This window comes from Callospermophilus lateralis, chromosome 5 (genome assembly GCF_048772815.1).
Source record: "Callospermophilus lateralis isolate mCalLat2 chromosome 5, mCalLat2.hap1, whole genome shotgun sequence".
Taxonomy (NCBI): Eukaryota; Metazoa; Chordata; class Mammalia; order Rodentia; family Sciuridae; genus Callospermophilus; species Callospermophilus lateralis.
The window spans coordinates 8,788,445-8,814,993 of record NC_135309.1 but is presented as its reverse complement, the minus strand read 5'-3'; the positions used below and the strand labels follow the sequence as shown (position 1 = coordinate 8,814,993).

At 44.0% G+C, this 26,549-nt stretch overlaps 1 protein-coding gene across 3 annotated transcripts; it reads right to left on the bottom strand.

The window, feature by feature from the left end:
• Nucleotides 1–1,235: 1,235 nt before the first annotated feature.
• Nucleotides 1,236–25,725, bottom strand: LOC143399556 (uncharacterized). Of its 3 annotated transcripts, none has more exons than XM_076856287.2 (6): nucleotides 25,594–25,725; nucleotides 17,901–18,036; nucleotides 12,425–12,563; nucleotides 5,796–5,922; nucleotides 5,131–5,191; nucleotides 1,237–4,461 (listed from the first exon to the last, which is right to left on the bottom strand). In XM_076856287.2, the coding sequence occupies exons 3-6, from the start codon at nucleotides 12,470–12,472 to the stop codon at nucleotides 2,208–2,210; spliced, it is 2,490 nt and encodes an 829-aa protein (XP_076712402.1). In that variant the 5' UTR covers nucleotides 12,473–12,563; nucleotides 17,901–18,036; nucleotides 25,594–25,725; the 3' UTR covers nucleotides 1,237–2,207. The 3 variants fall into 3 exon arrangements, with proteins under 3 accessions (XP_076965558.1, XP_076712402.1, XP_076712403.1); XM_076856288.2 differs by lacking the exon at nucleotides 25,594–25,725 and adding an exon at nucleotides 20,883–20,929; XM_077109443.1 differs by lacking the exons at nucleotides 17,901–18,036; nucleotides 25,594–25,725 and having other exon boundaries at nucleotides 1,236–4,461; nucleotides 12,425–12,559.
• Between the last annotated feature and the right edge of the window lie 824 nt (nucleotides 25,726–26,549).

Below are 26,549 nucleotides of genomic sequence, written 5' to 3'. Positions count from 1 at the left end.
CTTGCCACGTGGCACAGGGCTCTTAGCTGCACTGATCTCTTGGGCAAGTGGTTTCTCCACTGCAACCTTTCCTTTTCCTTGCTCCTGGTCAGGCCATGAATTTTCCAGAGGACTCTGCTCTGCTTTCCTTTGTTCCTGCATCTCACAGTAAACACAAAGAATGGTGCCCAGGCTGTGGCCAGAATGCTTTCCTGCTCTGACCTCTCCTTTCATGTCTTAGTGTCTCAGGCCATGGGCACAATGCAGGCTGATTCTCTGCCATGGTGAAACCAGGGGGGTCTTTGGCTCAGTTTCCAGCAGAGCCCTCACTCCCATCACAATCTGCTCTCCTCCTGTCCTCCAAACTCTAAGGTCTTGGACCTGGTTTGCTCATCTTCTGAGCCTTCCCAGGGCCACCTATAACCATCTGCTTGGAACACACCAGGGTTTTTCTAGCCTGTTTCTCCAGACTCTTGTAACCTCTGCCTGGTCCCTAATCCAAAGCTGCCTCTTGCCCTCAGGCAGTTTTCATGATAACCCTACTCCTTGGCACCGGTGTTCTGTACTTACCATTTTTCCACTAAATCACAAAGACTTTCATCATCTCCTTATACACACACTCACCTTACAGCCCCCCCCCCACACACCTCTCTCCTACTTACTGCTTCTCTGCTGCTTTATCTTCTTTTTATATCCCCACTATAAAAAAATTCTGAATTGGTTGTTCTTTTTTTTGACAAGTCATATTTTCATGCTGTTAAAAATAGTTTCATCATGAAAAGCACATCTTTATTCTACAATTTGTATAGAAAACTATACCAATTAGAAAGCTTGGCACTCCAATTTTACTAAAAACCTAGGAAATTAGCAAAATTTAAAGGGTTTGCCTTATGATAATAATCTAAAAATATATACTGCATGAACTCTAGAATCATATGCTTCCTCATATAAATTTCTAATGTGGAAAAGAACACATGTGACAACAAATATGAATATATTTGACTTTACAAAATTCAAAAAGTTGAGAAAGAATAAACTTCAACCTCATGATAGTTAAAAGTTCAGTATTTTAACTCCAGAAAAACTGATTTATATTATTTCTGTTATTATAACTTTAACACTACAAATCACACAATTTATTAACATTTATCATATTTATAGACACCTAATTTATTGTTAAGAAAACAGTGAACCTAAACAAAATGAGCTGTCAGGTGTCTGGTTGTTGACTCATTCATCCCCCTCTATATCCTCTTCCCTCTGCCATGACACAAACAGTTCTGCTCTTCCACTATCTGTTTTTAAGTCACCTCAGACCAAAGCAATAGTCACAGAAAACTGTGATCATGTGAGCCAAAGGAAATCTTTCCATCCATAAGTTGAGTTTTTCATGTTTTGACACAACAATGGAAAGCTGAGTAACATATGAAGAGAACTGAAACACCAAATATCTTTATAAGATTTATTATGTTCATAGGTTTTTATCTGTGTGAATCTTTCTTTCAAAGGAACTGGGGAAAACTTAAGCTTTGGCACATTTCTCACATTCTCAGGTGATTTCTCCATTGCAGGTATTCTCATGCATAGGAAGGGAAATGAAACAACACACATTCTGGGGGTTTGTTTCCCCAGATGAGTGACTGAAATGTTTTGAAGGCAACAGAAAACGCTCAGAGAGAGAAACACACCACACTCAACAAGTTTTCAAGGAGTCCTCTCATGTCATTGAAGGTGACTAAGAATATTAGATGATTTCTCAAGTTTTTGACATTCAAAAGACTTTCCTCCAATACAACTACTTTCAGGTTTAAAACCACAAAAATGAAGTGCTTTTCTCATTTTTTTTAAATTAATAGGGATTCTTGTTAGACACAGTGGCACACACCAGTAATCCCAGTGGCTCAGGAGGCCAAGATAGAAAGATCGCAAGTTCAAAGCCATACTCAGCAAAAGCAAGACAACTAGCAACTCAGTGAGATCTGCTCTCTAAATAAAATTCAAAATAGGACTGGGGATATGGCTCAGTGGTTGAATGCCCCTGAGTTCAATCCTGGGGACCCTCACCACCAAAAAACAAAATAGGGATTCCGTCCAGTATAAGTTGCTTGATGTTTTAAAATGTAACTGTAACAAGTGAAGGCGTTCCCACATTCACAGGACTTCTCTTCAGTATGAATTGTCCATCTCTGTGAAGATTAGCAGACAGGGTGAAGGCATTCCCACACTGCTTACATTAAAAGGGGTTCTCTGCAGCATATTTTTTTATGTTTTAGAATATAACTGTAACATGTGAAGGCTTTCCCACATTGCTTACATTCATAGGACTTCTCTCCATGATGAGACCTTTCATGTCTGTAAAGACCAGAAGAAGTAGTGAAGGCTTTCCCACATTGCTTACATTCATAGGGCCTCTCTCCAGTATGAATTCTTTCATGTCTGTTTAGTTCATCAGACACAGGGAAGGCTTTCCCACATTGCTTACATTCATAGGGCCTCTCTCCAGTATGAATTTGTTTATGTCTCTGAAGGGAAGTAGAAAAAATGAAGGATTTCCCACATTGTTCACATACATAAGGCCTCTTGCCAGTATGAGTTTGTTCATGTGAGTGAAGGTGAGTGGACCTAAAGAAGGCTTTCCCACATTGTTTACATTCATAGGGTTTCTCTCCAGTATGAGTTCGTTTATGTATTCGAAAGGAAAATGAATGAGTGAAGGCTTTCCCACATTGTTTACATTCATAGGGCTTCTCTCCAGTATGAATTCGTTTATGTATTTGAACATAATAGGAACTACTGAAGGATTTTCCACATTCTGCACATTCACAGGGATTCTTTCCCATATGGCACTGTTCATGTGAGCGAAGTAATCTGGCTGTAGCAAAGGCTGTCCCACATTGCTTACATCTATAAGGCTTCTCTCCAGTATGTAATCGTTCATGGATGTGAAGGTAAGCACAAGTAGTGAAGGCTTTCCCACATTGTTCACATTGATAGGGCTTCTCTCCAGTATGAGTTCGTTTATGTATGTGAAGATTACTGGAACTAGTGAAGGCTTTCCCACACTGCCTACATTTGTAAGGCTTCTCCCCAGTATGACATCGTTCATGTACATGAAGGTGATGTGAACTACCAAAGGCTTTCCCACATTGTTTACATTCATAGGGCTTCTCTCCAGTATGAATTCTTTTATGTCTCTGAAGATAAGCAAAACACTTGAAGGCTTTCCCACATTGTTCACATTGATAGGGCTTCTTTCCACTATGAGTTTGTTCATGTGTGTGAAGAACAGAGGACCTAATGAAGGTTTTCCCACATTGTTTACATTCATAAGGCCTCTCCCCAGTATGAGTTCTTTTATGCACTTGAAGGTAATACGATGTGGTGCAGGTTTTACCACATTGTTTACATTCATATGGGTTCTTTCCTGTATGGATTGGTTGATGTGAGTGAAGCTGACTGGATGAAGCAAAGCCTTCTCCACATTGTTCACATCTATAAGGCTTCTCTCCAGTATGTATTCGTTCATGTACATGAAGATAACTAGAAGTGGTGAAAGCTTTCCCACAGTGTTCACATTTATAGGGCTTTTCTCCACTATGAGTTCTTTCATGTTTTTGAAGGGTATTGTAACAAGTGAAGGCTTTCCCACATTGTTTACATCCAAAATGTTTCTCCCCAGTATGTGATCGTTTATGTATTTGAAGGTAAGAAGAACTAGTGAAGGATTTCCCACATTGTTTACATCCATAAGGTTTCTTTCCAGTATGAGTAATTTCATGCTTTCGAAGGTAACTGGAACATGTGAAGGCTTTCCCACATTGTTCACATGTGTAATGTTTCTCCCGAGTGTGAATTCGCATGTGTTTTTGAAGGTAATTTGACTTACTGAAGACTTTTCCACATTGTTTACATTCATGGGGCTTCTCTCCAGTATGAGTCCATTCATGTGAATGAAGCTGACTATATGTAGCAAAGCCTGTCCCACATTGTTTACTTCTATAAGGCTTCTCTCCAGTATGAGATTGTTCATGTTGGCGAAGATAAGAAGAAGTAGTGAAGGTTCTCCCACATTGTTCACACTGATAGGGCCTCTCTCCAGCATGAGTTTGTTTATGTATTTGAAGGGAAGAGGAACGAGTAAAGGCTTTTCCACATTGTTTACATCTGTAAGGCATCTCTCCAGTATGAGTCCGTATGTGTATCTGAAGGTATTTTGAACTAGTGAAGGCTTTCCCACATTCCTTACATCCATAGGACATTTCTGCATTATGAGATCGTCCATATTTTTTAATACACTTGGAACAATTGAATTCTTTTCCACATGTCAGACATTCATAAGGTTCATTTATAGTGTGTGATGTCAGTTGTCTTTGAACACTTGTGAGAGAAATTAAAAATGTTCTGTTTTGTTTACATTCATATGGCCTCCCTTCACACTCTTCTTTCTCATATGGATTGCTTGCAGAATGAGGTATGATGTGCCTATTAAGGAAAAAATTATAAATGAAGACTTGTCCACACATATTGCTTCCACATGGACTCACTCTAGTAGGAAATGCATGGTTAAGACTAAGATTTGGAATCTCACTAAAGGTTTTTCCACACTGAGTACATTTGTACATTTTTCCAGAACCTACCATATGACTTCTGTAAAAAATTACCAGGCATTTTATGGTTGGCTCATTAATACTTTTATATTCATTAGTCAATCTTGCACCTACAGTATTACTAACGTCAGGTAAAGTACTGGTTTCCCATCATGTCTAAACTGTTTGAAAGTCAAAGTAGCAATTTCTTTGCAATACTGTTTCTCCAGGGCTACTACTAAAACACTGGTATCATAAAAGCAGCTTGTTTGTTTCAATTATTTTGAAAACACTAAATGTTTATTATATTAAAGTTCATATTTTTGGTTAAAAAAGAATAAATATAGGGGCTGGGGTTGTAGCTCAGCAGAAGAGTACTTGCCTAGCATGTGTGAGGCACTGGGTTGGATTCTCAGCACCACATACAAATAAATAAAGGTCCATCAACAACTTTAAAAAAAAACACAATTCATATAATCCTTGTTTTCTTTGCTTGTTTGTAAAATAATAAGACATGCTACTATTTCCTCAAGGTACTCTGCTTCTTCTTGTGAGTACAAATTACCTTAGATCTCTCCAGGAATTTGTGTTGTGATCACCAATGTTCTGGCTCTCCCATCTGACTCCTAAAATGTAGACCCAGAACAATCATTATAAATCATATTAACTTCACAATAAATTATAGGATTTTTTAATGTACACAACTATGATGCACCAATTTTTAAAAGTTGTGAAAAATGAGAAAAAAAAGGGGAATTTATGCTGCAGAGTGAACTGACATTAACCCAAATTTATTCCCAAAAGTACTCCCTCCCTTTCCATGTTCCAAATTCATAAGTAATAAGAACTCCCATTTGCTGGGTCTGGTGACATATGCCTGCAATCCTAGCAGCTTGGGATGCTAAGGTAAGAGGATCACAAGTTCAAAGCCAACCTGAGCAACTTAGTGATTCCCTGTTTCTAAATAGAATATAAAAAGGGGGAGCCAGGCACCATAGTGCACACCTATAACTCCAGGGACTTGGGAGGCTGAGGCAGGATGATCAGAGTTCAAAGCCAGCCTCAGCAACTCAGCAAAACACTGTTTCTAAATAAAATACAAAAACGGGCTGGGGATGTTTCCCAGTGGTTAAGTACCCATGAGTTCAAACCCCAGTACAAAAAAAAAAAAAAAAAAAAATCACCCCCACTCACTTAGTGTTTGATTATGTAATGAAAAGTCATCCTTACCTATAGAAGCCAGGTTTCTAAGGACTTCCTGCATCACATCTCTGTGGAGATTCTTCTGGGAAGGATCCAGCAAAGCCCACTCCTCCTGGGTGAAGTTCACAGCCACATCCTCAAAGGCCACTGAGGTCTAAAATGTCCCACAAAAGTATAGGGTATACCAGGAGAGATTGACAGCATGAGAGTTCTATTCTCTACTTGTGAGATGGTCTCATGATTCTGTGATCTCCAAATATTTATTCCATGATTTTGTCATCAAAACCTGTACTCTCAGTCTGCATTCACTTCCCCAAACACAGTCATTCCTATGTAAGACCTGAACTATCCTGAAATACATCAGCAGAGCAAAAACACCCTTCTTGTTACAGATATAGAGTACAGGAAGTAAGTCATGCTCCCTGGTCACTCCTAACATCTGTGTAGGGTACATGTCTAATATATGGGATAATAAAGTCCTTACCTCCTCATGTACAGGAGAGCTAATGAGTCCTCCTTACAGTACCTACCCTCAGAAATACCTGCTGACAAAGTTGGAACTTTGCTGGTAGGGGGAGCTAAGGATTTGGGAGGATCCCACTGAAATGAGGAGGAACATTGAGTCACAAGGGCTGAGTGTGTTGGGAAACAATATGGTTTTTACTGAACCTCTGCCTTCCTTCAGAAAGTCTATTATTTTCTTCCACTTTTACCTTAGAACTTAAAGAACCATCACCCCTCTGTAATAATAATAATAATAATAATAATAATAATAATAATAAAAAAACCCAATGCTCTCCTCAAGCAGGCTGGGGGCTTGGCATGTTGCTGGTAGACATTTCATCCACAGGGTCACAATGTATTCAATGGGAATTGAGAACAATTAGAAGGCTGCAAATGTTTTACTTCAGACCAAATTTAACCAACTAAAAAACAAGAACAATGATCAATAAATAGCTTCTTAATTTCTTCTGATAATGTCAAAGAAGAATGGGGTAAGCAGAAAGATGCGAGTCTCTTAGGAATAATTCAATGTCACCAAAGGTCACCTCTTCCATATGACAGCCTTACAAAATTTTCCAAAACTCCAAAATAGACTTTATAGTGGTCAAGAAAGTACTTTTCCAAGCCTAATAGGAATAAGAAATATGCAACAATTGTTACCGTTGTCTGAATAGCAGACTGCTGGCTTGTCTAACACACAGTCATGTGGCACATAGCAGATTTTTGTTCAAGGACATTTGTGGTCACATAGGCCACACATACAGGGTTGTCTGTAGTAAAGGGACTCCTTGTGTGTGAGCAGTGATGCTAGTATAATAAACCTAATGCACTGTCAACTGCAGGATTTGGCAAAGCAACATGCTGGGGAGGTTTGTGGTCCAGGAACCACTGATACCACAGAGCCTAGGTGTGCAAGAAGCTGTGCCATCCAGGATCATGTGAATACAGAATGATGTTTGTGCAATGGGGAGACAAGCTAAACGTGCTCCTCCAGAATGTATCCCTGTATTTAAATGACACATGACTATACATAAAGGACTTTACAAATATGATACTCCAAACAGCACAATATTAGCAGACAGATAAAGAAAGAACCAAGAGAGAAGAAAGTTTTTAGTGGACTGGCTTTTATAGGGAATGCTGATTAAAGACATAACAGGTATTTAGAGGGGGAAAAAATCACCAGCAATATAAAATATGGGCCAAGACAAACTGGTATCTAATTGCAAACATGCACTGTGTTCCTCTCTATTACTTAGAGGATGATGGAATAGAGATTCTGATATTAAAGACAAAACCAAAACTCTTTAAGAAATGGAATAGAAGGTGAAAGTCGCCTATGGAGAAAGGACTTCCTCAAAGTGAAGAGGAAAGCCCAGGAGAAGGCCAAGCAGATGAGCACTGGCATCCACTGCAGGCCCAGCTCCCCTCAGTCAGGATGCGAGCAGTGGGGAGAGCAGGACAGCTGCCCCTGAGCAGTATTGCCTCTTACAGAAATTGACCACGACCTGCGGCTCAGGGGTTTTTTTGACTTTGCATACAAATTAATAACATTTTACCTCTTGAAGCACTGCCAGTATATCACAGGGAAGATCTGTCTGTCTGTCCCTTTCTCTCCCTCCCCCCCCCAAAACACACACACACACACACACACACACACACACACACCCTCTCTCTCTCTCTCTCTCTCTGCATGGGGAGAAGAAAGGTGGCATTTTTCCAGTGTGTTCACAGAACTCCATCCTTCCTGAGCTCATGAAGAATGGTCCTGGGAGGCCTGAGTGTCCGGAATACCAGCCTCAGCACAGTCAAGAGAATGCCCCACACAAGACACTCGACCAACAGCAGAATACCTCCATCACAACAGCACCGCTGAGGGAACTGTAGGTCACACCTCAGTTAACAAATCCCCAAGGTACAACAGACTGAATAACACTGAGGAGGTGGACAGACATCCAGAAACACACTGCATGGAGATGAGGTATGAAGAAACAGGAAACCTGAACAGTTCTGGAGACAGTGAATTTGAAAAATACAAAGGATGCTAGGCACAGTGACACACACCTGCAATCCCAGCAGCTCGGGAGGCTGAGACAGGAGGATCGTGAGTTCAAAGCCAGCCTCAGCAATGGCGAGGCACTAAGCAACTCAGGGAGACCCTGTCTCTAAATAAAATACAAAATAGGGCTGGGATGTGGCTCAGTGGTTGAGTGCTGAGTTTAATCCCTAGTGCCCCCACCTGCACCCCCCAAGGAAAAAAAAAAAACACAAAGGATCACTGGGCACAGTGGTGCATGTCTGTAATTCCAGTGGCACAGGAAGCTGAGGCTGGGGCAGGGGGACTCCGAGTTCAAAATCAGCCTCAGCAATGGTGAGGCAGTAAGGAACTCAGTGAGACCCTATCTCTAAATAAAAAACAAATAGGGCTGGGGATGTGTTTCTCTGTGGTTGAGTGCCCCTCCCCACCCAAAAAAGAGCAATAAAACATAGTTGGTTTTCTTAAAAGGGTAAACAATATTGATAAACCTGCAGCCAAACTATACAATCGAGAGGGCTGAGGATATATTCCAGTTGGTACAGTGCTTGCCTTGTATGCACAAGGCCCTGGGGTCCACCTGCAGCACCAACCACCCCCCCACACCAAAAAAAAAAAATCCAAAAACTAAACAGTAGAGAGATAAGATTCAAATGAACAAAATTAGAGATGAAAAAACTAATATCGCCATAGACACTACTGAAACACAGAAAGTCATCAGAAACTATTTTGAAAATTTATACTCAAATCAGCTGGAATATCTTGAAAATATTAAAATATTCCTAGAGATGTCTGATGCACCTAATATAAATAAATATCAATAAACGATAAATATCAAGTAATGAATTTGAAACAGCTATTAAAAAGTCTTTCAACAAAGAAAAACCCAAGACTCCATGGATTCTCAGCCGAGTTTCAACAGAAGTTTAAAGAACTAATAAGAATCCTCCTGAAATTATTCCATGAAATAAAAATGGAGAAAACATTGCAAATTCATGCTATGAAGTATCACCCTGATAACAAAATCAAAGTATTAGCAAACGGCATACAAAAACACACGATCAAGTGGGTTTCATCCCAGAGATGCAAATTTGGCTCAACATACAGAAACCAATAAATAGAATTCACCACATAAACAGAGTTCAGGTCAAGAATCACACCATTAACTCATAGGTGCAAAAAAGAGCATTTGACAAAGTCCAGCAACACTGATGTTTAAAACACTAGAGAAACTAAGGATAGAAGGAACTTACACCAACACTGCAAAGACTATATGGACAAACCCAAGGCCAACATCAAACTGAGCGAAGAAAGGCTGAAAACATTTCCTCAAAGAACATGGTACCTCATAAAACATATACAACTTTAAAATTAATAAACATTACAAAGTGAAAATTTTGTCTTTTGTGGACACCATCAACAGAGTGAAATAGCACCCCAAGGAACTGTAGAAAATACCCGTGAATCATGAATCTGGAGAAGTGTTAATACCTGAAGAAAAAACAGCTGACAAGCTCAACCCATCTTCACAACATCCACACGCACACGCATGTACCTGGAAAAGAATGGAACATCCTAAAAAGCCACAGGGATCTACACACCCTGAGGCTACACTGAAGGATGAAAGGCTGTCTCTATGACAACAAAAACAAGTCAAGGAAGCCTGCTCTCCCTACTTCTGACAACACAGCAGAGAGGGTACTCCCAGGGAAGCCAGGAAGAACACCAAGGTATTCCAGATCTCAGGGCCAACTCACACAGCCCCAGACACTGAGCAAAATCAAGGACTTCGCCAAGCAGATACAGGTGGGAACAGGCTCAGGCTCAGACCCACTCACCCCGAGACAGCAGCCAGAGACACAAAGATGGGAGGAGACAGCAGCCTCTGCACCCTTCACCACCTCTCTCCCCATTAACAGTGACCACCTGACACAGTGCCCATTTAACGGGTGTTTCTGGCTTCCTACTCCCTAGAGTCTCTACTGCAAATGGATAGGGACATTTGATTTTTTTTTTTTTTTTTTTTTTTTTAATTTCCCAAGGCAGCACCTACCAGAAAGCCTGCTACGTGGAGGGAGATCAGTACCTGAGAAGTCACAGGGCTCTGACACACACCAATACAGAGACCTCACAAAAACCTCCTCACAGGGACATGCCTTTCACAGGCTGAAATGATCAACCCCATCTCCTGGGTCATAGAGGTGACTCCTGCACCCCAAGCCATTTCCCAAATTTGGAGTGACCCAAATGAGTTCATAATGTAGGGCCACAAAAAATCCTGCACAGCAAACTTTATAGCAGCAGTATTCTTGATTTTCAAAGCCTAGAAGCAACGAACAGGAAGATGTATTTCCAAGGTCAGCAGTAAAAAATCTGAGACAAAACCAATAAAAATCAATTAAATATCAAAAATCCACTTCACACATGAAATATTGAAAGCAATTAAAAGTTCATTTACAATGGCACTCCAAGAATAAATACAGAAGAATAAATAACAATGATAATAATAAATGATACATAAAACTTATTTTCTAAACTGCAACAGTTGTTGGAAAAACGTCAACATCCAAATAAAAGAGAAGCCATTCCATGCTCATGGAATTTTTCCTAAAGTCTTAAATTATGTCCAATGAATAAAATGATCCAACAGAAAAGATTTTTATAAAGTATATTTTACCTTATTTGGTTCTGAATAAATACATTTCACATTTAAGGAAAACCTGAGCCTCAAATTAAGTGAACAAAGTTAAGAAACAGAAAGGGCTGGTACTGAGGGAACACAGATGTGTCAGGCTCAAGGGGCAGGTAAGGTCCCTGTCAGCTGGATATCTCCCACCTGGTCCTGCTCACTGAAACACTCCATGATCATCCTCCCAGGAGACCTAGACCATGACTCCAGTCTACGAGGCTTTCAGGTTTGCATAGCACTGCACTGGGGTGGGTGGTCCTTATGCTCTGGGAGAGTTTTCCTCCTACACAACTGTGAGAGAATGCAAGGGCAGGAATCACTGCTGACCTGGCCCTCAGTACCAGCATCCATAGGCTCACTGACCACCTGTTGCCAAGGAATAGGAACAGGGCTTGGGAGATACAATGTCCTAAGGAAGTAGCTCTCTAGATGAGGCCTGTTCCAGAAGATTCCTCAGCCCCAGGGTCTCCAGCTGCTCCCCTGATGGCTGCAACCCACACCTTAGGCTGTTCTCTGGGAGAAGCTGACCCAGGGCCTGAAATTGCCTGCACTATGCAGGGCACAGGGCAGGTGTGAGCACCTTGGGGCACCCTAGGAAACTACAGGACAGTGGTTGAGGATATAGAACCCAAAGCAAATTCCTACCTAAAGACAGTAAGGCATCAGTGCCTGGGGAAGACAAGGAAGGTGGAGACAGAGGGTTTTTTGTTTTTTGCTTTTTTTTTTTTTTTTTTTTTTTTTGGATACTGGGGATTCAAATCAGGGACACTAAACCACTGAACCACACTCACAGCCCTATTTTGATTTTTTTTGACACAGAGTCTCACTAAGTTGCTTAGTGCCTTGTCATTGCTGAGGCTGGCTTGACCTCAAGATTCTCCTGCCTCAGCATCCCGAGAAGCTGGGATCACAGGCATATAACATCATGCCCAGCCTACAGTGCTTTAACAGTGGAATTCCAAGTGACTGTTCTCTGCTATCCCATAATGGTAGATGTTCACAAACAGAAAACAAATCTTTTAAAAATTATCATTCATTACTCAGTGAAAAAAATGATAATGCAGATACTGTGCCCACTTGAATGTAGTGAGAGAACTAAGAGTTGATAATGCTGAGAAGTGCACAGGGAGGTAGTGTCTGGAAATATGGTCTGCCTTTCCTGCACACTGAGGGCCTAGGACTGTGGATCAAGCTGCACAGAGAAGGTTCTGCCAATGTGGCTGCAGATCAGGCAGCACACTGGGAACCCACCTGCACCAGCCCACACCATGGCCTGAAGGCATCAAGGGCTGAGCTGTAGCAGTATCTGACTCAGTCCTGGCTTGGCTGACTCTGGAGCTAACAGTGGGAGGCCAGAGTCCAGCCACAGATGGTTCCCACCAGTTCTAAACACACCACCTCCCTGAGCAGTCCTCAACCCACACTCACCATTTCCTGCCTTCTGGGGAGTCCTGACTTCTTTCCTATGGCTCTCATAGCAGCTGCGGTCACAGGGAGACAGATCTCAGCCAGAGCCACTTGGGCCTCACACAGCAGAGAAGACACAGTCCTGGAGATGGATTCTGAGCTGCATAGGATGAGAAAGGTATGTGAGACTATGGAAGGCCACCCCCTCCCACCAGCTGCCTACTGCCTGCCCAGGGCTCCACAAGACCCCTGCAACACCCCAGGCCACATATGCACATTCTGGAGGCTATTAAAGACAGGAGATGTATCAGACACCTGGATAAATGAAGCCAGAAAGACATGGTCTTGCCCACAGGCCTTTTCAGGCAGTGTTTCCTCCCTGCAAGGGGATATTTCCACTTAGGCAGGGCTGAGACAGCTCTCCACAGCAGGCTCTATTGTCTTCCTGCTCCTCTGAGCACACAGTCATAAGCATGTGTGAAGAATTACAGCCTTGGTGTCCAAGGCAGCCGACCCTGACCTCAAAGAAGGTAGATGCCAGGTCTGGCCAGACTGGAAAGGAGAGAGACAGGCATCCGTCACTTGGGAAAAGGCCGGGACAGCATGGCCCAGGCTTCCTCACAATTTGGTTCTGTCAAGCCATTTTCAGCAAAAGAAATTAAAAGACAACAAAAAAAATACAATTATTAAGTGCATGCAAAACTAGTTATATGACAATAAAAAGAATTTTTTTTTTAAAAAAAGAAACACTTAAAGCAGCTCTGGTAAGGCATCTGCTTCACCCACAGCTCAGAATGAAATCCCACTTGCAGAGAGAGGGGTAAACACAATCCCAAGTTGGGAGCCACACTCTGACTGCTGAAATGTGTCCCCAGGAGGACTCAGTCCCCAGTGGCCAGGAGGAAACATCTAAAGATTTACTTCTGGGAGCCCAACATGCCTGCTGACCTATAGGTTTTCTGCATCTTTCTCTGTTCACAATTTGAACATCTGAACTTCCTACCACATCATCTTTGCTCTTACAGCACTCTGTATCCACCACATTTAGAACTGCCTAGTTTAGGTGAGTCCTGGCCCCTCCACTGAGGGTGCAGTCATTAGTACTGAGTTAGTGAGGTTGACACCTGCTATTTAATCTGCACCTAGGGCATAGCCCTTTATGATTTTTGCTTTTGGCAACTGCTGACCCACTGTTCTACTCTGTGTGGTAATTAGTGTTGTAGATGTCATAGAAGGTGATGGGTATTGACTTGAATACTGTATATTGTTTGCTTCTATCATTGTTATTGTTTCCCCCTTTTATGTGCAGTGACAGGAGTCTACAGGGACAGCTGAACCTCACAGACTCGAGACTCTGCTGCTGAGCTTCCCCATGACAGCCAAGAGAGCACCTGGTTCCACATCCAACTTGACCTTGTTCACACTTTAGCAATACAATGGATAGACCAGACAAAGTCCCCAAACTAACAACCAGGCCTTCAAGTAGGCATGGATGGGATGGGTTAGGTCCCATCCAGGGGCAGCCACTTCTGCAGCAGAAACAGAATTCACATAAGGGCTGTGAAGACCAAAGGTACAAAGGGTCTGAGTCGAGATCACCCCCTGCCTTTAGAATACACAGAGCTGTGAATGAGGAGCCATCACAGGGGATGGGTCCCCCAAACCCCACAGCACATCTGCCAGATACAAAGGAGAGTCCCACTGTTTTGAGACCTACAGGAAAAGATGTGATATAGTGCACACTAAATCAACAAACACTAATCATCACCAAAGAATTAGCAGGGAAGCCAAACCACAAAATCCTCACGAGAGTAGACACTTTTGCAAGAGAAGAAGAGGGGAATAGAGGGCTGTAATTGTGGCTCAGTGGTAGAGCGCTTACCTAGCACGTGTGAGGCCCTGGGTTCGATCCTCAACACCACATAAAAATAAATAAGTAAAATAAAAGTATTGTGTCCAACTGCAACCAAAACAAAAAATATATATATTTTTTAAAAAAGAGGGAAATAGAAATCCATCCTAACAGATACATAAACTCAACCCAGGAATATAAGAAATGTTAAAAGAGGAAAAAGGAAAAAAAAAAAAAAAAAGACAAAGTAATTCCAGACATGGTGGACATGCCTGCAATCCCAGTGACTGGGGAAACTGAGGTAGGAGGATCAAAACTTCAAAGTCAAAGTCAGCCTCAGCAACTTAGTGACACCCAGGATCAAAATAAAAATGAAAAAAGACTGGGGGTGTGGCTCAGTGGTTGAGGGCCCCTGGGTGCAATCCCCAGTACCAAAAACAAAAACAAAAACAAAACAAAACAAAACAAAAAATAAGCCTATACTATTCCCTACATCTTATCCTAATGGAATGACATTAGAAATCAACACCAAAACAAACAACAGGAAGCTGTTACATAGTTCACAGCTATGAGTGGCTATATAAGAAAGCCAAATAATTCCCAAATAAATAACCTAATGATGCAACCCAAGGCCCTCAAAAAACAAGAACAAACCAATTCCAAAACCAGTAGAAGGAAATCATAAGAGCTGAAATCAATGGCGGAGGAAAAAAAAATTCAAAGGATCAATGAAACAAAGAATTGGTTCTTTGAAAGAGGAAGAAGAGGAAGCTTTTGACAAAATCTAGCACCCATTCATGACTAGAACACTGAAAAACTGGGGATGAAAGGAATTCACCTCAACATCATGAAGACCATGTACAACAAACCCCAATCCAACAGGACAGTGAATGGAGGAAAAAGAGACAGCATTTCCTCTAACATAAGGAACAAGAACATTCACTCTCACACTCTTATACAATGGTACTAGAAATTCTAGCCAGAACAATTTTACAAAAGAAAAAATAAAAGGGACAAAAATAGGAAAGGAAGAAGTCACATTATCACTGTTTGTAAATGGTATGATCTTCACTGAGAAGATCTATGAAGTTCCACCAGAAGATTGCTAGAGCTAATAGATAATTTCAGCAGAGTAGGGGCTTACAAAATGAACATACAAAAGCACTGGCTTTTCTACACACCAACAATGAATCTCAGAGAAAGATATCAGGAAAACAATCCCTTTCACAATAGGCCCTCACTAAACAAACAAAAAACTATAAATAATGTAACCAAGGAAGGAAAAGCCCTCAACAATGAAAATTACGGAACACTAAAGAAACACAGTATGGGACACTTTTGAAGAAGACACAAGAAGATGAAAAGATCTCCTGTGTTCATGGATAGGTACAACAATTAATATCATTAAAACGGCCATACTACCAAAAGCTCTATACAGATTCAATGCGATCCCAATCAAAATACTAAATAAGTTAGTAAACCTGCATGGTACTGGCATAAAAACAGACACATGAACCAATGGTACAGAACAGAAGACAGAGATAAGCCCACTTATCTGATGCTTGCTTGACAAGGAGATCAAACATGCATTGGAGAAAAGACAGCCTCTTTAACCAATGGTGCTGGGGAAATTGGTTACACATAAGTAGAAGAATAGAACTAGACCCTTATCTCTCCTCCTGCAGGAAAGTCAACTGCAAATAGATCAAAGGCTTAGGAATCAGACCAGAAGCTATACAATTCCTAGAAGAAAATGTAGGAGCACACCTGTAATCCCAGCAGCTCGAGAGGCTGAGACGAGAGGATCACTAGTTCAAAGCCAGCCTCAGCAAAAGTGAGACACTAAGCAACTCAGTGAAACCCTGACTCTAAATAACATACAAAATAGGGCTGGGGATGTGGCTCAGTGGTTGAGTGTCCCTGAGTTCAATCCCTAGTACCAAAAGAAAGAAAGAAAGGAAAATATAGGGTCCAGTGTACAGAGCAGCAGTGGGCATGATGTGGGAGCCCCAGTGAAGACTTGTAATGCCAGGAGACAGGACAGTGGCTGGGGACACGGCATCCAGTATAGTTCCAAAAGAAACCTCTCAAACACACGGATACAGTGTTTGTGGGAAGATAAGAGAGGCATGAGTACTTTTTTTCTTCTTTTTTTGGGGGAGGTACAAGGGATTGAACCCAGGAGTGCTAAACCAGTAAGCCACATCCCCAGCTATTTTTTTTATTTTTTATTTTGAGACAAGGTCTCACTGAGTTGCTTAGGACCTCGCTAACTTACTGAGGTTGTCTTGAAACTAGCAATCCTCCTGCCTCAGCCTCTTGAGCTGCTGGGGTTACAGGTATGTACCACCATGACCAGCATAAGTACTTAAACAATATATATTAATGTTTCCTTCATAATTTCTGTCTTCCTTCCTTTTGTTAGAAATACATGGGTGTCAAAAGGATCAGAAGTATCCTACAAGGCAAACTTTATTTCTGCAGCAGGGCAGGCTACTGAGCTGAACCAAGTCTGGCAAGCAGGCACACCTGGGTGGGCAGTCCACCTGTTTTTATCCCTAATGCAAAACTGTTCCTTGCTCAGAGAGGAGGAGCTCAGGTCACAATCCACACATTGGCTGATTTTAAAATGAAGAGGGAAAAGGGAAGGGCCATAGTTATGACTGATCACTTAGGACATTAAAGCATTATGAATTGAAGACTGAGGACAAAGGGGGATTAAAAAGGGATTATAGCTGGGGCTGTGACCAGATTCAGGGTCTGCATTTTTGGCCACATATGGACACATGCTATACATGTTGGGGAGCTCACAATGGCTACACTTTAACCATAAGGTTTTGTGGTTTTATAACTGAAATTGGCTCCACCAAAAGAAACTCAGACTACAGGTTTAACTTTTCTCTCTCCCCCGCCCTTTTTTTTTTTTGGTGGCACTGGGGATTGAACGTATGCATGCTAGAGAAGTACTCTACCACTAAGCTACAGCCACAGCCCTACAGTTTTAACTCTGACAGAAAAGAGAACATTAAGGACCAGGGTTGTAGCTCAGTTGGTATAGCACTTGCCTAGCATGGGTGAGGCACTGTTCAATCAGCAGCACATAAAAAAATAAATAAACAAATTAGGTTATTGCGTCTGTCTATAACTAAAAAAAAAAAAGTTAAAAAAAAACATTAATATTACACTTCCCTCCATTCTTCCTTTTTATTTTCATAAGTACTTTTGAAGTCAAATTCCAGGTCATTCTTGTCTTTCCACTCACAGGAAATGTTCACCCACACTTAAATTAAAGGAAACTCTACCACTACTCAAGCTCCACAAATACTTCAAGTCAAATTGGCAATACATTCTATTCAAAGTCATTTTTAAATTTTACTTTTAGTTGTGGATATTCACAATACCTCTCTTTTGTTTATTTAGGATTTGTATGGGGGGCTGAGGATTGAACCCAGTGCCTCATACGTGCTAGGCAAGCGCTCTACTACTGAGCCACAATCCCAGCCCCCAAAGCCAGTTTTGAAGGAAGACAGAAATGTTTGTTTCTATTTTTCATCTTCAGATAACTAAGTGACAGAAAAACTTACTTAAGAGAAAAGGCAGCAAAGTGAGAAAGAATAGGCAACACACACGTGCAGATCTACTTACCTGTGCTAGACAGAGCCCAAGTCAGTGACACTCAGCACATGGAGGAGGAGCAGCCCTCTCAGGCCCAAGGGAAGTTCAGAGGCATAGCAACCCGGAAGATGCAGGAGTCACCCTCAATTTCAGCCTGTTTCAGGAACTGGAATATAAAGAGGAGGAGTCAAGTACTGAATGGAATATGTAGTTGAGACCCTGCTTCCTACACAGCCGTGTGAATAGCTAAATTCACTACTCCTGGGAGAAATGAGGGACAGGACTCCACATGCCTCTAATGATTCACACAGAATCCCAACTGAGTCCACATTCCCTGACACCTTCCTGTCAGGAAGCTCATCACACACCCTGGGAAACCTGGGCTGTGGGAGGTGAGCTGGCCCAGGATTGAAATCCATTGCAGCCTGCAGAAGGCAGAGCAGCTGGAGGCACCTTGTGGAAGCTCCAGGAAGGGCTGCCACCCAACCCAGAAGACAGGCAGAGGCTGAGGACACAACACCCTGTCAAGTTCCCAAGGAACACTTTACCCAATGACACTGATGAGGGGTCAGTGTCTAGGGAACACAAGGCACGAGAAGCAAAGCCCACCCCCTTCCTCTTGTAGCAGGGGTCCACTTCCTACTTTGACATAACCCTCCCACTCTTTGACTGCAGCTTTTTAAAAACCTTACTTTTTTCCCTCTTTATCCTCTCCCCTCCATAACCTCGTTCTGCCCATCCTAGGCCATGTCACTTCTCATTCAGTACACACCACGGGGCTTCAGGGAGGACACCAAAAGAACTAAGAAACAGCCATCGCCCACGTCTACAAGAGAATTATGACCCAACAGGGAACACCTCGAATGTACCCTTTGAAGCACCTCTTATAAAAGTCCTACCCCCCAGTGGACAGAACCACAGCCTCTGCAACAGGAGTCCCTGTTTCTCCTACAAAACCATAAACTTCTTTTCCCTTTTTCTCAAAATCATATCCTTATTACTAGACTGGTTTTAGGGACAGGCAGGACCAAGCCTTTCACAACAAATTGGCACCCAACATGGGGTCCAAGAGTGGCCCCTACTCCAGCTGCAGCATCTTTCCTGGGCAGGTCTGGTACCCTGGGCAACCCCCTTGGTGCTGAGGATGCAAGGTGGCTGCTGAGCTTGTTGAGAACAGACCACTGGAGAATTAGGCGATGGGGAGAGTTTGCCTTGGGCAGAACCAGAGGAGCTTTTCCTGTAAGTAAAGGGAGGGACTGAGGGACCATCTCAGCACTGATGTGCTCCTTCTTCTCCTAAGGGGACACCACCTTCTCTCCCTAAAATGGATGGGTTCTTCCATCAATTGGTCTACTTTGAGAAAAAGGAAGCACAACAAAGTCTTGACACTTTGGTCATCTGGAAAGCCTTACTGGTATGCAACCCCCAACCCTAATCCTCACACCTGATCCCCCTTTGTGGACACCACTGTGGCACTGTCTGTGTAGGAGTCATGGGTAAGCATGAGTAGGAAACAGGGAACTTTCCCCCTAGCTGGTCCCTTTCAAAGGCTCCCATTTGTTGGCCGTGGTTGTGGGGACTCCCCTCATTGTCTTAGATTCTACTACAGGCCATTTTAAGACGTTGGCAAGGCTGGGTTGTTCCCAGTAGTAGTCTCTTGGGAAAGATCTTGGCTGAAAAGGCCATCTATATGTATAAGACTATGAAAAAGATGATGTTTTACTGGAACAATCTGGCCTTAGAAAGCCGTTCTGTCTCTTAGGGATGAGAAAGGATAAGAATTATTTCTGAATATTAGAAAATCTTGCAGTTGGAGTGCGTCCATCAGGGGTGATATAAGTGGAAAAGATTCTGTATGTGCAGGCATCCATGCAGCTGCATAATGAGGAGTCTGAACAGTCAGAGACTCATTTGACACTTCCTCTGGTGTGCAAAGACAGCAGGACACCAGGAAGATCTAAGTCCTTTCCGCTCAATGCTGGCAGTCCCTCATTTCAGCCCAAGGCAACCGCAGGTCATCTTCCTGTGGCCCAGGGACCTTAACCCTGGATGAAGCCCAGGAAACCTGCCTGGGCTATAGAAAAATGGGCAAGGAGAATCTGACATCTGCCCTGCCTTCCAGCCCCTTCTTCCCCTGGTGGGAGAGGGTGGTCTGCAGAGGTTGTGGCCAACAAGAATGTAGCAGTGGACTCCAGCACTGCTAGATGATGACCTGAGGACAGGAATGGTCTCCCCTTTCAAGATCAGAGAAGACTCCATCTGGCCAAGAGAAACCCATCACTGGGGCAGAGGAATTCTTGCTATGACAATATCCTATCAACCTAAACTCAGGAGGGGGACACTGGCAGAATAAAGAAATGAGTGCAAAAAACAACTTTGCCTAAAAAGCAGATGGGGCACACTGTGAAGAGGAGCCTATGTGTCACAACAGCTGAATCCATGGCAAAAGGCTGAGTACTACCTGCTAGGAGGGTGAGGAGAAAGCAGGACAGCCTGTAGGACAATGCAGACACCAACTGCACATGAGTCCTGACACCTCATCCTGAACAGTACCAACACAAACCCTTTTGTACTGAGAAGGATGAGAAATGGGCCAAAAAGCCGGGTTTTGACTCCTAGGATAGAAGTGGCAGGTGGAGACAAAGTTGCCATGGGCTCCTCCTCCTGCAGGAGGCCTGGCCCTGGTGAAGCACCTGCATGAGTACTCCCCAAGGGAGGGAAGCCTTGCTGACCTTCAATAAGCCCCAGCTGGGAGGGCCATTGCACCAAAACTCTTGAGCAAGTGAGTGGGAACTCCACTGTGCACCAGAAACAGTCCAAATACTAAAGGGCAGCCCATGGAAATGGGCACAAGATATAAAAAAACACAGACTTTTGATGACTAATAGGTAGAGTCTACCCAAGCGCCCTATGCCATAGGAAGCTTCAGACGTCTGCTGTACTGACTGGTAGATACCTTCTCTAGGGGGGTAAAGGTTGATCCTTCATGAACAGAAAAGTCTTTAGAAATACCTAGATTCCTCTTGAAGGAATTGATCCCAAGATACAGGCTCCTCTCCTTAAACAAAGTGACAGAGACAATCTCTCATTGCAGAAGTGACCCAACAAAGGAACAAAGTTTTAGGCGGCTAGTGGAAGTTGCACACATCTTGGAGACCCCAATCTACCAAGAAAACAGAGAAGATAAATCACACCTTAAAAAGACTGTGGCTGGGCTGGGGTTGTGGCTCAGCAATAGAGCACTGGGTTCCATCCTCAGCACCACATAAAAAATAAATAAAGGCATTGTGTCCAAAACTAAACAAACAAACAAAAAACTGCGGCTAATATACGCCAAGAACCTACCTGGGATATGGTGTTGCCAACTGCTCGATTTAAACTGAGCCCAGAAATAGTATGTTAGAGACCTGGCTGGTACCCTGAGGGAGGGGAAAAGGTGGATCTAGCAGAGGGACCTAGATTAAAATGGCACTTATGGGGCTGGGGTTGTGACTCAGCAGTATAGCACTAGCCTAGCTGTGTGGGGCGCTGGGTTCCACATACATACACACATACATACATACATAGATAAACATATTAAAAAAAAACACTCACATGCACAAGGCCCTGGGTCCAATCCCCAGCAGCCCCCTCTCGCTTGCGCGCGCACGCGCGCACACACACACACACACACACACACACACACACAAATTGGGGGTTGGCTCAGTGATACAGTGCTCGCCTAGCACACATGAGGCACTGGGTTCAAGCCTCAGCACCACATAAAAATAAAGATGTTGTGTCCTGTTAGAACTAAAAAATAAATAAAAAGAAAAAAAAGATAACCTGATTAAAAAAAGAACACTTATGACAATCAGTTAAATATTAATTGCTTAAGTAAGTGTGCTTTCTCCAGGTTTCCACCAAGGTTGGAGTCACCTCTTCATCTGCTACAGTGAATGTCCCAAAGAGAGAAATAATAAGACTTTCCAAGACTCCACTCATCACCCAGCTTAATTCGAAGCTGCTTAGGGATGTCATCACCCACTTCTCCACAAGAATGGGAGGTGGAAATTGACAGTAGAGAAATGTAACCAGGGTCCATTTCATGCCTTGAACATAACCCTGTGGCTTATTTTAAATCTGAAATGGGTTTTTCTCACACTCTCCTCTTCCTCTCCCCCCTCCCTAAACTTGGGGAAAAAAAGATTGCCCTAATTCCCAGCTTAACAGAAGTTAGCTGTCCTTGAGCTCATACACAAGAATAAGTAATTCTGACTTGCAACAGCACCAAAAGATCTAAGAAACACCATCTCCCAAGTCGTGAGTGAATTATGACACCTGACAAAACACACCTGGAATGCAGCCTCTGTACCTCCTCTCTAAAACCTTCTGATCCCCCTGCACAGCTGAATCACAGCCTCTGGGTCAGTCCCGATTCTCCTCTGCTGCAAAAGCAATAAAACATTTTTTCTTTGTTCTCAAAACTGTATCATATTGGATTGTCATTGAGACAAGGCTTGAGTTTCCTGCACCAATCCATGTTGCCTAGACAGTCCCTGATGTTTACAAAATTGATAAGTGTTTCCATGTGGGGACAAAAATGAATGAAATTGTCAACATAAGAAATAAACTTGGGCTAGTGTTGTAGCCTATCATGTGTGAGGCACTGGGTTCAATTCTCAGCATCACATATAAATAAATAAAAATCCTTCAACAACTAAAAAAATAAATAAAAAAAGAAAGAAACCTGAACTCAAGTTTCATAGTAGAAGAACAAGGGAACACCCAAGTTCAGGGCTCAGCTCCACAACACTGCCGCACTTCAGATGCCAGCTGCAGGGCAGGAGGGCCAGTCACACTGCCAGGAGCAAATAGATACAAACCAGGGACTTCCATCACCCGACCTCAAGTTCAATGATTTGATTTTAGCAACACACATCACTTAGTTCAGTTTAAAGGACACAACTTAAGACTGGACAAAATGAAAAGATATATAAGAAAATGCCAAAGAGAATCCTGGAAAAGATCTATGGAAGAAACCCCCTCCTTGTATTATGCTAGAGCAGTTCCTGCAGAGACCCCCTTTTCTTCTTTCTTTCTTTTTTTGAGAGAGAGAGAGAGAGAGAGAGAGAGAGAGAGAGAGAGAGAGGGGATTTTAATATTTATTTTTTAGTTCTCAGTGGACACAACATCTTTGTTTGTATGTGGTGCTGAGGATCGAATCTGGGCCACACGCATGCCAGGCGAGCAAGCTACTGCTTGAGCCACATCCCCAGCTCTGATAAACTGCATTTTACAGTTAATAAAAAAACTGATACTAAAATACCTGAGCAAGTCTTTCCAAGGCAACAAACCCAGGGAGCTGCAGCACCACTGGACACTGACCTGTCAGACTCCAGCTTCAGGTCAGGAATCTGTCACCAGGCACATCCTCCCACCCCCTCCTGCTGCTGAAGAGCTTTGCAGACCCTTGCTGGGGTCCCCTGCTCTTTGGGATAACTGTTCTTCTTCCAGCTCTGAGAAAATCCGGAGGATAGGAACCATGTCTGTCATGTTTCCTCAACACCAGCATCTCACTGCCTGACCTGGGTATCCCCAGCGGCTCTCCTGAGAGGCTGCACCCCACATCTCAGGCTGCCCTCTAGGAGTTGACTCAGGGTCTGAAATTGCCTGCACCCTGCAGGGCATAGGGAAGCTGTGTCCTTGAAGCAGCCCCAAGAAAGGACAGGGCAGTAGCTGAGGACCCAAGACCCAGTAAAGTGGCCTAAAGTTACCACATTGGTGTCTGTGTCTGGGAAAGATAGACCGGCATAAGTACTTTAAAAACTCAACTTGCAGTTCATTTCTCTCTGCTTTCCACTCAAAGGAAATGTTCAGCCACATTGGGAACACACAAACACACATATACATACACACACACCTTTTTAAAAGTGGCATCCAGTACTCAGTGAAACTATGACCATTAAAACACTCTCCACTTGAATGCAGTCTTGGGAACAAATGTTGACACAGTGTTGACACCCACAGTGCCCTGGTGTGTGTGAGACACATGGTCACCTGTGCAAACCCAAAGAATGGTCTGCAACATGCAGTAGAGCAGGAAGCGAGGTATTTGCAAGATGTGGCACAGCCACAGCTGTGACAATCAGCATTACATCCTAGGGCAGAAGGTCCCTCCCTCAGTTCCTCATTAGCTGAGGACTTGGGGAGGGCAGTATCCTCTGAATGTCAGCTAGGTTTTACTGTCTCCTATTGGGTTAAAGAAATGCACCTTTTCTTGCCCTACCTCCCTCTGTTCTCTGTGGCAGGAAGGTCTTCTTGGGGTGAATGTATTTCAGCACAGACACAGTTCTTACTTCTGTACCTAGTTAGTATTTCGAAGCAGAAGATTTCTAATTGCATCTTCTCCCTTGTCAAGGGCTGTTCAGATTCATGGACTTTGATCTTCCACATCCACAGGCTGTGATGCTGTTGGGTGTCAACTGCTCTACTTCCCCTTAGGCTACCTTTCTTCCATCCCAATTTTACATGTAAAGCTAAATACTATATTCTGAAAATAAACCCCTGGACTTTATTTCTCCTATGGTGCAGCTGACATCTGGAAATGCTGGTAGAGAACTGGAATTTTAGGGTTTTACTACCAGCCTGAGGAGAAGCAAGGCTACAAAATGGATTTGAGACCCTACTTTCTGCACATTTGGAAGTGTCTATGGGGAGCCCAGGTTACTACTAGCAAGTAAGGGGGGAGAATGGGACACTCCAAACACATCTGGGGATCCCCAACACTCTGCAGTGCTTGTGGTAGGTCAAAATGGAAACAGCATCTTAAGAGCTCACAGGTTTTGCACACGGACATGCAGAAGTTCTACCTACTGACTTTTAAACAGAGGTCTTGCAGGACTCTCAGTAGCAGAAGCAGAAAACAAAGTAAATAGGACCAAAGAACTCCCTTTGAGGTTTAGTGCATAAAAGTCCGTAAGCTTTTTAAGCTAAGATTCCCTAGATTGTTCACAAGTTTAAACCGACACAGCGGGGGTAAAATGCACCCTCCAATAGCATTGCACCAACGCCCAGGCCTCGATGTACCCCAAACTTGTTTATGTGTAAAAGGAAAAGCCGCAGGGCAGGCTTGGGAGGCCGAGGCAGGAATTCAAAGCCAGCCTCAGCAACGGCGAAGCGCTAAGCAATTCAGTGAGACCCTATCTCTAAAATACAAAATAAGGCTGAGATGTGGCTCAGTGGTCAAGTGCCTTAGAGTTCAATTCCTGGTACCCGGGAAAAAAAAAAAAAAAAAAAAGGAAAGGCCCTGTTGAGCCCGGGGCTCAGACCGCGGGGTTGTCCCTGAGCACCTGGCGCCACAAATGCGTGCTGCTCCCAGATCTCGTGTCCTCGCCCTCATTTCCCGCGACGTGCTCCCGGCGCACTCTGGAGCGTCTGCAGGAGCTGCCCAGGGATGACCTATAGGGAGGTCGTCAACAGGGAGGGGACAGGACGACAGGACGCGGCCGGCCTATCCCGCAGGCCTGGCTGACAGGGTACCAGGGCGACCCGCCAGAAGGGACTCGACTCCACACTGTGCAGCTGACCTCGGGGACCCTCAGTCTATCCCACCCGGCGGGTCGGGGGACAGGCCCAGGGCCACAGCCGGCCGGATCTCGGCCTCACGCTCCGCGGCTCCTGGGGAGGCCGGGTCCCTAGGGCAGTACTGGGCGGCGCCCGCCAGTCCTGGCCGCACACTCACCGTCTGCGGACTCCACGATCACACGGCGTCCTCACGGGGGACCTCACGGGGCTGGGGGCAGGGGAACGGCGGCGCGCGGCGGCTAGAGACGCCGAGCAGAGGACGCGGGCCCTGCGGAGGAGGAAGCCAAGCGGGCGAGGAAGAAAAGCCCGGGAGACCGCGGAAGCCCGCCCTCGCCCTCCGTCTGCGCGCCTGATTGGACAGTTCCGCCTCGGCGCCCTGACGGATGGGTCAAAGCAGCCTTGAGTGACAACTAATGTCATCCAATCCCTGACTGCCATAGGCCATTGTGACAGGCTCTTGGTCCAGCCCTTTTCAGGCAGGACTTCCTCCCGGTCTCCGGACCTGACTGGCAGAAAAACGTTTGTCTTTCGCCTGGTATGGAAGGCGACATCTGGGCAGGACGAACGAGGGCCAGCGGGGTGTAGAAACAGGAGCTGTTCACTCCGGGAGTGGGGGACATAGAAGGGTCAGTGGTCGGCTTTCGGAGTACAGATTTTGGTTGGAATGTAAAATGACAGGACGTAGGAAAGCAGCTGGAAGGGAGAGCTGGGGGGGGGCGGGGAAGGTACCGGCAGGTCCCGGGGTGAAAACCCAGGCCCCTGACAAACGGGAGAAGGACGCCCCCACTAATCACAAGGGCTAGTGTAGAACAGGTGTAAAGTGACCAGGCAGTGGGGCCGATGGCCCTCAGCCACACTGCAGGCCAACCCGGAGGCTGTCAGTGCGCACCTGCAAGCCTGTTCCAGACGTGAAGACCCCAGGCGCCCCAGGGGGACCGCCTCCTGCCAGCCCCCATGTCCCAGGGGTGGGTGGAAGGGGGTGAACCAGATGGAAGTTACCGAAAGGCGTGGGGGAGTAGGAATAGTGTTCTTTTTTCTTTTTCTTTTTTTTTTTCTTTTTTTTTTTTTTTTACTTGTTAGCTATACATGTCAGTGGGATGTATTTTAACTTAT